Here is a 15,877-nt window from a genome sequence, read left to right on the forward strand (position 1 = left end):
TCAGTTAGCATACATACCTTGATACAGACAGTGTTTTTAGGTAATGGTTTAAGCTGATAGTTTTTTTTTTTTTTTTAAAGATTTTATTATTCCCTTTTTCTCCCCAAAGCCCCCCAGTACATAGTTGTATATTCTTCATTGTGGGTTCTTCTAGTTGTGGCATGTGGGACGCTGCCTCAGCCTGTCCGCGCCCAGGATTCGAACCAACGAAACACTGGGCTGCCTGCAGCGGAGCGCGCGGACTTAACCACTCGGCCACGGGGCCAGCCCCTAAGCTGATAGTTTTTATTTTCTTCTTGCTTATTGTACTCAGCTTGATTTTTCTTCTCATCTCGCCCTGTAGGTTTTACTCAGTGGTGGAGTAGACTCCACAGTTTGTACAGCTTTGCTGAATCGTGCTTTGAACCAAGATCAAGTCATTGCTGTGCACATTGATAATGGCTTTATGAGAAAACGAGAAAGCCAGTCTGTAGAGGAGGCCCTCAAAAAGCTTGGAATTCAAGTCAAAGGTATTGATGAACCCCAGAAAAGTTAATTTACATGTCAGGAGATGTTTAATCAAATCTGGCCTTAGGGCTTAAGTGAGCACACTGCCTTAACCAAGTACAGTTTTTCCAAAGAGCTCATCGTTGGTTTCTATTTCTACATTATAATTACTTCTGGTTCAAGAGTGATCCCAGTATAAGTTTTAAAACTGTTGATTACTCCTAATGTCATTTATAGATCAGTAAGTTACCATTCTAATTCTCTTCTACTCATTCTCTTTTTTTAAGTTATGTTTTCCCCACCTTTCATATTACTTATACATGAGACTATCCAAGCCTTTCCTACAACAGGTGCAGCTAGACAGATTATTTCACAGACAGAAAGGCTTATGCAGAGGAGAGGGGTGAAGAGTCTTTAGTCCTTTTTTTATTTTTAAGGCCACTAGTAAACTTCTTAGACCTTCACTGCATTTACATTTCTGGATATCTTTTAAACTTTGTGAAAAAAAAAAGGTGTAATCAGTAGTTTTAGTGAAATCAAGTCAGTAGTTTAGTGATGCAAACCATACATATTATTGAATTAATTGGAATTGATGCCAAAAGGTTGAGTATAAAACGAACATTTGTAGTTAAACATGAAGTGAAGACGAATCTGTTTGTTTCTCCTTTTGAAACATCTCTAGAGTAACAGTACAGGTGTAACAAGTGTGATGCCACAAGAACAGGGCATAGAGGAGGTAACAGCACTCTGATGGTTTCAGCAAGATGTTGGAAGGGGAAGCAGCTGGATAGAGCAGATCTTTTCTGATAAGCTAATGCAGCTTAAGTTTCAGGACTCCTCACTAGCCAAGCCTTTTCTAAAATCCTGGGAGGACCCTAGTAGTGTCTTCACACGGTCACATATTTTTATGAAACTTGCAAGTCAGATACTTGAATAATTTGTAGTTAATGAAGTTCACTGTCTTTTCATTCTCACTTGCTCTCTGTTGGGTGATATTGAGAGGGCCATGGGCATTTTGGAATTAGGCTGAGAAGTTGTTGAGTTGGGGATACCTTTAGTGGTATACATGTGATTTGCAGTCATTTCTGTGTAGAGTTAAGTTCATGTTAGCCATCCTAGTATTGTGATTTTTAAAAACCAAATTTGTTACTGTTTTCTGGAAGGGGGCCTCCAAATTGTAAGTTTCAACCCCACAAAAGCCTCTGTCCCTGGTAACTGACATAGTAGAATGGAGGACTCCACACCTTAGGGTGGGGGTGAGGGGAGGAAGGCAACAGAGAGCAAGAGTTCTGGGGGCTTGGGAATTGGAAGTGTTGGCTTCCCTGTGGGGCGTGGTTCTCTAGGTGAGCCTAAAACAAATCAGTTGAAAATCTGGGAAGCAGATCCTTTTCCTTAACCCAGGAACAAACTACCACTCTCCTTCCCCGCCAGAAGACTGTGGCTTTATTTTCTAGAGAGGGTAGATGGAGAGGTTTTGGACTTGAATGTATCAGTACCAGGCATAGTTGAGGGTGGAAGTAGGATTTTACATTAAAAACAGTAGGATTAAGTAAAAATCTGTGTACTTGAATGGTGACTCTCTCCCTCCTGCCACTTCCTCCGTTCAACTACCAGAGTGCTAATAGGCAGGAGATTGGTGGTGTCTTCTCTCAGGAAATTGAGCAGCCTAAGAGAAAGACCTATAGATTCACTGGTGGTCCCCCAGTGAAAAAGCCAGCTGCCTTGTCATCTTACGGTGAAGCCCACCAAATAGAGATCTTAGTCAGTCTTTAAGTACCTTGATCTTAAATATAAAAGGATAGCCAAGGATCGCTAAATATAGGTTCATAAACATCAGTTTTTCAAGAGACTAGTCATGTGCAGTTCTGAGGGCTTTGATCCCTGTGTGTCAACTGCTGCTTTCAACTCCCTTGGGGCTGAGCTTCTTAATGGCAGCTTTTGCTTGTTGCTCTGCTGGAGCAGAGAAGAGGGAAAGCAGTCAGCTGATTTACGGCATTGTGGCTGGAGCTCAGTAAGCGCCACGGGATTCTCAGAGCAAGTCAGCTAGAGCCTGTGTCTGGACTAGTTAGTCGTAGTTTATGGGTAGTTCTGGAATATGTAGGCAAATTAAGGGCAGATCAAAGAATCCATCTAGGTTTTCTTTCTATAATTTGACCTGTTAGGAGATTTTTAAAAAAATCCTAAATATTAGTTTAAAACGTACTTCTCTCTTCCCCAGTGATAAATGCTGCTCATTCTTTCTACAATGGAACAACAACTCTGCCAATATCAGATGAAGACAGAACTCCACGAAAAAGAATTAGCAAAACGTTAAATATGACTACAAGTCCTGAGGAGAAGAGAAAAATCATTGGGGATACTTTTGTTAAGGTACCTTTTTAATATCCTCAATGTGTACTATTTTTGATATGAATTGTAGTACATATTTGGGTTTTTTGGCTAAGAGTTTTACTGCATGTTGCTGTTACACTGACCAGTAGAAACTGTTCTATGTTTTAAAAAACATGTATACTTAACATTGCCAGGCTATTGTTGAAACTGTTTAAGAATGGGTATTTTCACTTGATAATAGACTGTAGTTCTTTGCGTATTTCAGTGGCTAGTTTTCAGTCTCTTGAAGGGAATGTTTGCATACGTTTTTGAATTGTGTTAAAGCGTATGTTCTTAAAGGAGTTTATTTTGGGAATTGGTGAGTTTCCTCTCCTGGTCAATATTGTAAAAGGACTCTGAGAAATTTTGCTGAAAGTATGAAGTTTTGCTGTCATTTTTAAAGATTCATCTCTTAAAAGGTTGTTTTATTCCTGTTGGTTATAGATAGCTAATGAAGTAATTGGAGAAATGAACCTGAAACCAGAGGAGGTTTTCCTTGCCCAAGGCACTTTACGGCCTGACCTAATTGAAAGTGCATCCCTGGTTGCAAGTGGCAAAGCTGAAGTCATCAAAACCCATCACAATGACACAGAGCTTATCAGGAAGTTGAGAGAAGAGGTAAAGCTTACGAGAACTTGTCCATACAGCTTCCCTCCCTCCCTCCCTCGGCCATTTTTAAATGTACAGTTCAGTAGTGTTCAGTGTATTTGCATTGTCTGTTCCCAGTGAACAACAGCTACCCTCTTCTCCCAGTCCCCAGCCCCTGCTAACCACCACTCTGCTTTCTGTTCTTATGGATTTGACTGTTTCAGGTATCGCCTATAAATGAGGGTCATATAGTATGTGTCTTTTTGTGACTGGCTTATTTCACTTAGCATAGGTCCTCAAGGTTTGTCCATGTTGTAGCGTGTGACAGGATTTCCTTCCTTTTTAAGGCTGAATAATACTCTATTGTATGTATATACACATTTTGTTTATCCATTTATCCATGTATGGACATTTAGGTTGCTTCCACCATTTGACTATTGTGAATAATGTTGCTAAGAACATGAGTTTGCAAATATCTCTTGGAGACTCTGCTTTCACTTCTTTTGGATATATACCAAGAAATGAGATTGCTGGATTATATAGTGGTTCTCTTTTTGATTTTTTGAGGCATGTCCTTAATGTTTCCATAGCAGTTATACCATATTACAATCCCACCAGCAATGCACAAGGGTTCCAATTTCTCCACACCTTGCCAACACTTTCTATTTCGTTTTTTCAGTAATAGCCGTCCTAATTGGTGTGAATTATCTCTCTTTTTATTTTAAGTATCTCGTGGATGTGAAATGGTATCTCATCGTGGGTTTTTTTTTAAAGATTGGTACCTGAGCTAACAACTGTTGCCAATCTTCCCCCCCCCCCCCCCCCGCTTTTTCTCCCCAAATCCCCTCAGTACATAGTTGTATAGTTTAGTTGTGGGTCCTTCTAGTTGTGGCATATGGGACACCACCTCAGCATGGCCTGATGAGGGGTGTGATGTCCGCGCCCAGGATCTGAACCAGCGAAACCCTGGGCCCCTGAAGTGGAGTGCGGGAACTTAACCACTTGGGCACAGGGCCTGCCCCTCATTGTGGTTTTGATTTACATTTCCCTAATAGCTGATGATGTTGAGCATCTTTTCATGTGCTTATTGGCCATTTGTGTTTCTTCTTTGGAGAAATATCTATTTGGCTCTTTTGCCCATTTTCTAATTGGTTTGTTTATCTTTTTATTATTGAATTGTAAGTGTTCTTTATATATTCTAGTTACAAGTCCTTTATCAGATATATGATTTGTCTTCTGTGGGTTGTCTTTTTACTTTCTTGATGGTATTTTATTTTGGAGAGTTTTAATTTTGATATACCAATATGATATTTTCTAATTGCCTTGTATTCTAATAAGAACTGGATCAGAGAATGGTGGGTAGGTTTGCTCTGATTTATTTGTACTTAAAAAGTTTATGTTTAAAATGTGTTTCAAAGAGAAATAAGATCACTGAAATATTCATCTAATTACTTATAAGCACATAGGAGGAAATACTTGAGAAGATGGAGTTTTAAAAAATGATTGTTTACTCTAAGGTAGAAGACTACAGGAAGAGCCAGTACTTTGTTGCTCTTTGTTTTCTGTCACTTTGGTTACTAATTTGTATTAATTAGCTTTTCCCCCCTGTAGGGAAAAGTAATAGAACCTCTGAAAGATTTTCATAAAGATGAAGTAAGAATTTTAGGCAGAGAACTTGGACTTCCAGAAGAGATAGTTTCCAGGCATCCATTTCCAGGTAAGAAATAGAATTGAATTATATTTGATTTGTCATTAGGCCTTTATGGTAAAGAAAAATCAGTTCAGACAATTTTGACATAATTTATTTTCTCAGGGAATTTGTAACTTGAGAGAATGAAAGGGTGGGGGGGGTGAATAAACAAGTTCTTTTTCATACCTACTGTATATACTTCATTTTATTAAAAACTCATTTTTCATTGTATTTATATTTAAACATTATACCATCCCTGTGATCTGGCATATCATGTTACCATCAGGTGAGAAAACCAAGGCGTACAGAGATTTTAATGACATTACCACACAGTTATTGGTGTTAGAGCTGGGATTTGCTTGTTGTTTCTACTATACCATGATATAGTCCATGGAAGCCAGGCTTAAAAATCTGTTCTCTGAAATCATTATCCCAGGCTGACTGGTATGAATGGATGAACCACTTCTTTGCACAATGCATTATGTAACTAATTCATGAACAAATGAAAAATATCAGTTTAAATAGTCATTTGCTGTCATATTAGAAACATAATTAAATATGGTGTTTGTTTAAAGTTAGAACCGAAAGTCTTAACCTATTTTTGCTATGAGTTCCTGAGCTTGGGCAAATGTTACACCTCAGTTTCTAGTTCTCTAATAGTCATTAAGTGATGAGTTGAGAGAATGTTCTAATTAAATAAAAAATGTAGTTATAGTTAACATTTCTTAAGTGCTAGTATGTGCTAGGCATTCTGCTATAGGCATTATACATGTTGTCTTATTGGATCCTCACAATGGGAAACTACTGTTATCCTGTTTTACAGATGAGGACATTTAGGGACAGAGGCTAATTTGCCAAAAGTCATTCAGATGAGCTTTGGGGCCAGGATCCTAGCCCCCATAATCCCCCCTCAGAGCTTGTACCTTGAGTACCACATTGCCTCCATAAGAGTTACAAGGTGCCACCATGTGGTGATCAGCACTGTGTACATCAGGAGACCACACGGCTAGTCGTTTAGGATGTTCGGTCCCTGCCTCACATGTTGGCAAAGGCTTGTGTGTGAATGTAATGGAAGGAGGCCAAGTGGTCCTGTGTCCTTGGTCATCATTTCAGTTAGATTCACTGGACTTTTTAAAAGTCTATTTTATATGTTGGGTTTTCTCTTATGTAAGATTTCATTGGTAAAAGGGATTTTGTTGCTTTAAAAAAACTATTTTTTTTTTTTTGAGGAAGATTAGCCCTGAGCTAACATCTGCCGCGAGTCCTCCTCTTTTTGCTGAGGAAGACTGGCCCTGAGCTAACATTCGTGCCCATCTTCCTCTACTTTTTATATGTGGGACACCTACCACAGCATGGCTTACCAAGTGGTGCCATGTCCGCACCCGGGATCTGAACCGGCGAACCCTGGGCTGCCGAAGTGGAACGTGCGAACTTGACTGCTGTGCCACCAGGCTGGCCCCTGAACTCTCTTTTGTTATATGTTTGATTTTTTTTTTTTATAGCATACTCTTCTTCCTAAAATTAGATTGGTAGTTGATCCTGAGTGATGAATAATAAGGTGGTTCATCATACTGTCATCTTTTGTGTGTGTTTGAAAATTCCTGTAAGAAAAAAATGTAAATAGATTGGCATATATACTGTGAGTTAAAAATACTTTATTGGAGAATTTTGTGACACTTAATATATTGATTACCAAAAAATAGAACAGAAATCATTGATGTAAAGAGAATTGAAGCCCTCTAAAAAATGATGGGTGGAAAAATAGCTACATTTGACATGAAGCTTTAAAAAACTTACAGTGGTTATATGTAAATTATCTCAATAAAACTGGAAAAAACTTACTATTGCAGATGGATTTCAATTTTTGGAAGGGTTTCATATTTTGTGAATAGTGCCATTTTTATATTAAACATAAAATTTATGTTAAATACCACGATTACTCTTCTTTTTAGGTCCTGGTCTGGCAATCAGAGTAATATGTGCTGAAGAACCTTATATTTGTAAGGACTTTCCTGAAACCAATAATATTTTGAAAATAGTAGCTGATTTTTCTGCAAGTGTTAAAAAGGTAATAATTTGCATTAAATTGTATACTATAGGAGCTTTAAATAGACACAGCTAATCAGTACAAGGAATTGAATGGATTCTTGTTGTACTACGTATTTACAATGAATTTCTTAGGTTTTCGTTATTTGAAAATTCAGAGTAATTTAACCTTTGAAGTGACTGAAGAAAATATTCTACAGAGACTCTTAAATGCAGACTTCTCTTTCCAGCTATAGACAGATTGGGTACCCTGTGTCCCAAAAAATGCTAGATATGAAATGGTGTTTTAAAATACTTTAGGTGTATTGCAAGAAAGTAAAGGAAACCATTTTAGGTCCCAATTGAGGATGAGTGGAAAAGTCTCTCAGTTCTTTTGTAGATTGGTGCCTAAATTCATAATCTGTGTGGTCTGAAAAACCACAAGCTAAGAGTTCTCATTTAAAGTGGACCTTGGTTGGTAGTGCTTCCAGATGTCAGGCTAGAAGCAGTGTAAATTCTCTTTGGAGTATCTTCCACCAACCATCAAAAATTCCCATAGATAAGAGTTCCAGCAGATATGAGCTTACACTAAAAAACTACAGAATGTGTATAGAAGTAAGTTACCATGAGCTCGTGGAAACAACTAGCCAAAGAAGACCCTCAAATACTGGAATTAGCAGACAGACAATATAAAGTACGTAGAATTAAAAGAAGCAAGTGACAGTAAGAATAAGGTATAGGATGAGAGACTATCAAAAATGTTTTGGCAGCTTTGAAAAAAACTTAAGTTCTAGAAATGAAAATAATAACTGAAATTAAAAACAGCTAAAGAGAGAATTAGTGAAGTCAAAGACAGATGTTAAGAAATTATCCAGAAATGGGAACAGAGCATCCAAGAGAAAATACGGATAGGAGAGGTTAAGGTAGAGTGGGAAGGTCAGCTTTAACATGTGTCCAGAAGGAGGCGATAGTCAAAAGGAGTCGAGTCTCTCCACACTGGGGAAGGATACCAGGCCTCAGGTTCAGGAAAACATAACACGTCCATCGGGATAAAGGACGAGAATGTGACCCCAGGAGGTGTACTGCACAGACCTGCAGACTGCCAGAGACCAAGCAGCTGCAGAGCAGACTGAAGATGCTGCACAGCAAAGACTGTTAGACTGAAAGCAACAGTAAGAGCAAGAGCACTTCAAGTGCCGAGAGAGACTAATCGTGAATAGTAGTGAATAGTTAAACTGTCTTTCGAGCACCAGGGCGAAATAAAGACATTGTCAGATAAGCAGAATTTACTACCGGTGGCCCATTACTTAAGGAACTAGAGGCAGTAGTTCTCAGCCCTGGCTGTGTATTAGCTTCATCTGGGTGAGCTTCTGAAGTATGCTGTGCTTGGGCCTCTTTTAGAATTTATTATTTACCGTGTAATTTGAATGTGCAGCTAGGGTGAAGAATCACTGTTTTAACCCACTGACTGAGAGACAGAAAGGAATGATAAGCAAAGAAAATGGTAAATGGGTAAAATTGAAACAAACATAGACTGTATAATAAAAATAATCTCTAATTTTTGGTGTTTATTAAACAAATATTGTAGTAATGTGTAGCTAAAATAGCATACAAGCCACAAGGGAGATTGGCGTTAAAAAGCATTTGGAAATGCTTGTGTTGTTTGCCAGGAGGACAGAGATTGCTTTCTTTTAAATATCTATGTTAACACTTAAGAAGAACTGCCAAAGAATAAAAATAGAAAGTTTAACTTCAAAACCAGTAAAGAGGAAATAAATGAACTGGGAGAAATCATTGGTTGAGAAGAATGTAAGAAAGGAGAAAGAAATGTAAAAAGTGGAATAAATAGAAACTACTGAATAAAATGGTAGAATGAAATCCAACCATATCATTAACCCACAATTAATTAAAAGGACTGATATCTCTAGTTAAGACAGATTGTCAAACTAGATGAAAAAGTAAAATCTAACTATAGTCTGTTTATAGTCTCTTAGGGATAGAAGGAGTGAAAGTGAAAAACGGAAAAACATGTACCAGGCAAGTGAACCAAAAGCAAATAGGTGGAGATATATTAATTTGAGACACAGTTGACTTTATGGGAAAAGTTTTTATTTCAGATAAGGAGAAGGTTTGACTCATGTGAGGTGTGTCACCTTGCTGGTGACTGTATTAAATCCTGGATGTGTGTAAATCTAATCTGCATTTCTTATCCTAAGATATTTAACTTCTCATAGCCCTAGCCCTCAGGAACGGAAGTCTGACTTACTGCATAGCACACACAAGTCAAAGAGAAATACCAAATAGGATCTATTGCTGTATATGTAAGGTGGTAATAAGTACCAAAAGAGTAGATAACATTTCTTGAAACCTTGAGAAACATAAATGTCTCTTTGATCTTCTCAGCCGCATACACTGTTACAGAGAGTCAAAGCCTGCACGACGGAAGAGGATCAGGAGAAGCTGATGCAAATCACCAGCCTGCATTCGTTGAGTGCCTTCCTGCTGCCCATCAAAACTGTGGGGGTGCAGGTGAGCCATGTGAAGTCACTGCCCTGGGGTTAGCTCTTTCCTCTAGTAGTGATATAGGGATGACTTAGGAAAATGAAGTGCGAAAGTATATACCAAGTTTAGAAATGAAGAAGGCAATGTTTTATAGAATGCTTATGGGGTGAAACATTCAGGCTGAGATTGTAGTTTCGGAATAACTGTCATCTCCAACCAAAAGTAAAAGTTGAAAGGATGATATGCTCAGGGTTGGCTTGATTCTGCTTCTGCCTTGAGGGCAGATCCCAGGAGGTCGTGTCCTCATTTATCCTTCTTGGTGTGGCATGTCCTGTGGCTTTAGAAGTCTTTAATGGCAGGAAGCCCTCAAATGAGCATGTTACACTGTTTAGCTCTCGTCTCAGCTGGTGTATTAAGCCAGCGCTCTCTGCTCTTCAGCATGGCTTCTCTCTTCCAGCTGTGAATGTGTACAGCTAACATCTTTTGTATTTATTGTTCTGTCTCTCCAGTTGTAAAAGCATGTGAGGATAATATAGTTCTCACTTTTCAAATGCTATTCATAAATAGATTATTTTAAGTCACCCTTTATTCATATGAACCTCATGTGAGTTTCTGGGGAAAGAAAGCTTGGGAGAGTACGGAAGAGGAGGGTTTCTTTTCTGTTATTTAAGGTGTGCAGGTAAATGACAATGAGAAAAGGTGTCAGTAATTGAACTCAAAATGGTATGACTGCCAGTTATTGGGTTGATGTGTTTGTAATGGCTTCTTTTAGTAGAATTATGTATGGAAAGAAGTTGACTCTGTTTTAGAGATTATTTATCTAGAACTTAATAAATGTACTCTTTTTTCTAAATATATGAATCTGAGCCATCAGTTTAAATTCCTCCTTCTGGATTCGTATAGCTCTGTCTATAAATAAGATGATAAAAATTTCATTTTTACTTTTAAACTAAACTGAAATATTTTGGTTCATGGAAATGGTAGGGCCAGCTGTTAGGTCAAGAACTCTTTCCTCCTCACTAGTTATCTGGTGAACCTTTTTAAATTGCTTTTTGGTTTAGTTTGATTTTTTTTAAAAAAGCAAATTACATGTATTAAACAGGACAAAAGGGAAAGGGAATCTATTACTAGTTTCATTAACTTATTTTTAAGTTAACTTTTTTAGCTTAAAGAAATTAATAAGTAAATGTTCATGAAATTATTTTTATCTCCAACTTGAGAACCCTTTATCCACCTGATAAACATGGACAGCTCTTGCCTGCCAAATTAAGTGTGCTGGCCGCCACAGTTGGGCAGGTGTTTGGAATGAAATTCCACTGGGCCTCTGGCATGTGTTGAAAAAATTCTTGAAATTACCTTAACACTTTATGTCTGAACTGATTTATGTACAATTTAATATGTGATTTTAATGTAGGATTTTTTTGTTATCATTAAAAAAGTATCTATATATACTTTTATTCAAATATGTTTTTGTTCAAAAAAACAGGAAAAAGTTAACTATTAATGGTGTCACCATGCATGAAATAGTTTCCAGTTCATCTTTTGACTTTGTATGAAACCATTAAAAATTATCATTTGTATGTTTATTTTCAGGGTGACTGTCGTTCCTACAGTTACGTGTGTGGAATCTCCAGTAGAGATGAGCCTGACTGGGAGTCTCTTATTTTCCTGGCCAGGCTTATACCGCGCATGTGTCACAACATTAACAGGTATGTTCTCCAGGGGCAGGGGTGAGCTTAACAGAAGGATGTGTTTTTAAGGTCTTCCCACTATTGAGAGACCAAAGGCTCAAGTGTAGATAGAGGTGTGCACTCAGGCCACAGGTAGGCAGACATTTAATGATGCCTTGGATTGTTCCTTCGTCACAGTGCCATCATCTACTTATGTAAGAAAATTATTCTGGGGCCAGCCCAGTGGTGTAGTGGTTAAGTTCTCGTGCTCCACTTTGGTGGCCCAAGGTTCACAGGTTTGGATCTTGGGCGCGGACCTAGCACCACTTGTTGGGCCACGCTGTGGCGGGGTCCCACATAAAATAGAGGAAGATTGGCACAGATGTTAGCTCAGGGCCAGTCTCTCTCATCAGGAAACACCACCACCTCACTTTCTTACTAATTGTTAATTAAATGCTCTATTTCACAATTGTTCACTCTTTTCTATTTTCTTCATGGGTACTAGACAGTTAACAGCTAAAAAGAATTACTTGAGGTTTCAGTTTACTCACATTTGCTGCAGAAATTAGAAACCTGCCTGCTGGTGTTCGCTCGGCAGGGTCTTTATGTGGGTGTGTGACTGCCTGCTGGTGTGGCCTTTGAGAAGAGTCACGGGGAACCTGATTTTACTGATGGGAACGTTCCCGTTGAAAGGCTTTCTCAGCTGAACCTAAGGCCCCCAAATACAGGAGCACCTTTAAAACACCGAAAAAAGTGAATTATTAATAAATAATGCTAAATTTCTAATTGCCTGTTTTGAATGGAGATAATTATCTTGGTTAAAACAATGGTTCGTAATTTAGCTAATACCTAAATAAACTATGTAGGTCACACAGAGAATCCCCTTTCCCCAGTTTGACTCCACTGCTTTTACTGTGTAATTAGTATGTTTTCATTTCACAACATTCTTACAGTTCCATCTCTCTCTCTCTTTCTTTGCTGAAGGGCACTCACCCTTGTGTAAATTTTATCTCTGTCCTTTTATATCCTGGTTTCTCTGTCTTCTCTTTTTCACTTCCATATGTCTCTCCCTCCTCTCCTAACCCTTCCTCCCTCCCCCCCAAAATGAAAAGTCCAATAACCAACAAACAAAAAAGCTAGATTTTTAAATAGGAACCTAGTAAGCCCTTGGAAGAGTCTTGATACATTTTAGATTTCTTTCCAGGTCCTTTTGGGAATTGGAATTTAAACAATAAAAAAAGTTCCATCTTTGCAAGTTTTTCCCCCTAATTTCCATGATGGAATCTTTGTATAGAGAGGCACTGCTTCAGTTTCACTCTTCTCTGCCATGTGGAAGACTGCCTATCCCTGTGCCTGCTGTGCTCACTCTTGGTTGTAAGAAATAAAACAAAAAGAGCAAGTTCGTGGGAATCTCTTGCCTGGTTGCTTTTTCCTCTGAGTCGTTAAGGAGCTCTAGGAACTATGTTGTTTAGAAGCGTGGTTTCCTTTCTATAGGACAAAAAACCTTCTTCCTCTTACAGTCTGTTTGGAAGGAGGCAGTGAAGTCGTTGGTAGTAGTGGTGGTTTTGATCTGATGCTGTTTTTTTTCCTTTATGTTTTATTCTAAGTACATAGTAAGAAAAAAGAACATTAGCAACTACCATGGTGAAGTTTAATAAGGGAGATTATTTTCTTTGCTGAAGACAGGGCCAAGGAAAAAGGACAGTTGCCTTCTGGCTGGAGTTGGAGTGGGGAGAAGCAGGTGGCCCTCGTCTCGGCCTTGATGGCTTCTTGTTCTCTGGGTGAAGGTTGTGAACAGACCCTCCACCCAGTGGGGGCTCCCCTGAAGGTGTTGTGACCTGACCCCAGCTTCCTCAGGCTCTGTTCTGAACCCTTAGCAACACCTGTCCTGTATCTTGATAGCTTTCAAATAGGTATTTACTTAAAGCAGTCGTGAGTCATTCCTTCTGGAAGGAAATAGAAGGACACCAAGTTCTATTTTGGTGACATATTTAATAAAGTGGAAATGAGAATCTGCCTTTCAGATCCATGTTTCCTAAAGTGAAAAAACAAGATTGAGTGGTCGGGTAAGTTCGGGAAATCCTCTGTAGCCTCATCTAGGAGGTTTCTGGTGCATATTATAGTTCGTGATGTTTTGTCATAAAACACCCTATTTATTTGTTCAATTCACTGTCTCCCCAGGCTTGTGTGTGTTAGTTCCGAGGGCTGCCATAACATCCTCACAAACTGGGAGGCTTAAAACAGCAGAAGTTTATTTTCTCACAGTTCTGGAGGCTGGAAAGCTGAAATCAGGGTGTGGGCAGGGCCATGCTCCGTGAACCTCTCAGGGAGGGTCCTTGCCGCCCCTCCCTGGTTTCTGGTGTTTGCTGGCAGTCCTTGGCGTGCGGCAGGGTACCTCCAATCTCTGTCTCCATCTTCACATGGCCCTCACCCCTCTGTGTATGTCTGTGTTTCCAAATTTCCCTCTTCTTAGGAGGACACCAGTCATTGGGTTAATGCCCGCCCTGATCCGTTATGACTTTGTCTTAACTTGATTACACCTGCAGAGAGAGACCCTGTTGTCACCCAAAGGTTCTAGGTGGACATGAAGTTTGGGGCACACTCTTTAACCTAGTACATACCATGAAAAGAGGATTGTGATAATCGTAGTATCTTTGCACATTGAGATACTAGTATTCCAGAGAATATGCTTTGAGGAAGGTACACAGACTAGACCCCTCTATAATCTTGTATTGTGTCCTACCCATGTTGGGGTTTGGAGTGGGCAGGAGAGGGGCCTAAGAAGAAACAAAAAGAGCGTTCATCTGTGTGACTTGCTTCTTATGCTCAAAAGTAATTTCTCTGGGATTTTCGCCTCCGCCCTCGTAGAGTGGTCTATATATTTGGCCCGCCAGTTAAGGAACCTCCTACGGATGTCACTCCCACTTTCCTGACAACAGGGGTGCTCAGTACTCTACGCCAAGCTGATTTTGAGGCCCATAACATTCTCAGGGAGTCTGGTAAGTTGCTCATTTTGTGTGTCACTGCATGCTCTAACTAGAGTGTGGAAGCCTGGCATTACGATTTCTAGTGGGAGGATGCAACTTCTAATTTTTAGGTGCTTTCATTTTTATTACTCATTTCTATGGCTAGTTCCATGATACTGCCTTCTGTATTACATTTTTTCACCTTTGTGGTCATTGTTGGATGTGCAGAATGGCAGAAGTTTGAGTTGCCTGACTTGCATGTTCCCAGCTGAGGTTGAACAAGGCCATGCCCTGCCTCCTTGTTTAGCTCTCGTGCTGTAAAGAAGTGTCCTTTTGAGAGTCTATTCTGTGCTGTGGTTTTTGTTTTTGTGCTTTTTCTTGGTCATTTCACTGTTTAAAATGTCCCCCAAGCATGGTGCTGAGGTGCTGTCCAGGCTCCTAAGCGCAGGGAGGCTGATGTGCCTTGTGGAGAAAATATGTGAGTCACACGGGAAGTTGTTCGGGGATGAGTTACAGGACTATTGGCCATGAGTTCAGTGTTAATGAAGCTACAGTGAATATTAAATGAGGTGTCTTTAAACAGAAACACACAAAACAAGGTTCTGTATTGATGGGTTGGTGAAAATGTGAGCAGAGGCTCAGGGGACCCTAACCCCGTGATTCACTTGGGCCGGTGGTTCAGTGCTCGCTCATTCAGTGTCTGCTTGTGGAGTAACTGCCATTAACAGCAGGAATCGACTCACTGTCTCACGTCACTGTGACATATCGCTGTAGTCCTCAAATTCTGTTATTTGTGTCTGACTGAGTTCACTTACAGTGCCTTGAGAGGGGTGGACACAGCGCACGGCCACGGTCCAGACTGTGGTGTGCGTGGGTGATCGGGGATGTTGTCTGGGAGGGTTTACCTGAGCTGAGTGTGGTGACCTCCTTTCTCCAGGGTATGCTGGGAAGATCAGCCAGATGCCTGTGATTCTAACACCGTTACATTTTGATCGAGACCCACTTCAGAAGCAGCCTTCGTGCCAGAGATCTGTGGTTATCCGAACCTTTATTACAAGTGATTTCATGACCGGTGTACCTGCAACACCTGGCAGTGAGATCCCTGTAGAGGTAATTTGGGTGTTTTTTTCTAATGTACATTTTCAGTACCATACATTTTATAATTTGGTGACTGGAACAGGCTGTGACAATGTTGACATTTCTGGGGTTGGTGTTCTGTTCATAAGATAGGCTCTTATTTTTTTTTTTTTTTATCTCCACATGATTGATTGTTTAATGCACTGTAGTAGAAAAAGGCCTTAAATTGGCTACACCCTCCAGATGTCTGATTGCTGTGTGGGGAGCAACCAGCTCTGAGCTATAATTGTGTCTAACGTTGCCAGCTCTTACTTGGCAAACAGCGTTCTCCAAGTAAAGAAGAAAACCCTAGGAGTGGAGAAGAGTTTATTAGAAATAAAGATGAAATTTGATGGCATTACGGCCAGATACCCATGAATTGCTTAATGCTCTGCTTACTACCGGTTCCATCTTTGATCAGCGTCTCCCTCTCCTGTTAACTCTTCACCAAAGGAGCTGTTTTC

At 39.7% G+C, this 15,877-nt stretch overlaps 1 protein-coding gene across 1 annotated transcript in view; it reads left to right on the forward strand.

The window, feature by feature from the left end:
• GMPS (guanine monophosphate synthase) overlaps positions 1–15,877 on the forward strand; it is a 54,865-nt gene that overhangs the window by 38,257 nt on the left and 731 nt on the right. The window contains exons 7-15 of the mRNA XM_044754872.2: positions 344–509; positions 2,705–2,856; positions 3,301–3,474; positions 5,056–5,161; positions 7,087–7,202; positions 9,563–9,688; positions 11,255–11,370; positions 14,200–14,330; positions 15,235–15,407. Of these exons, the coding sequence (XP_044610807.2) occupies positions 344–509; positions 2,705–2,856; positions 3,301–3,474; positions 5,056–5,161; positions 7,087–7,202; positions 9,563–9,688; positions 11,255–11,370; positions 14,200–14,330; positions 15,235–15,407 (1,260 nt within the window). The remainder of the gene's footprint in view (positions 1–343; positions 510–2,704; positions 2,857–3,300; positions 3,475–5,055; positions 5,162–7,086; positions 7,203–9,562; positions 9,689–11,254; positions 11,371–14,199; positions 14,331–15,234; positions 15,408–15,877) is intronic.

The sequence above is a fragment of the Equus asinus genome, chromosome 21 (genome assembly GCF_041296235.1).
Source record: "Equus asinus isolate D_3611 breed Donkey chromosome 21, EquAss-T2T_v2, whole genome shotgun sequence".
NCBI classification, from domain to species: domain Eukaryota; kingdom Metazoa; phylum Chordata; class Mammalia; order Perissodactyla; family Equidae; genus Equus; species Equus asinus.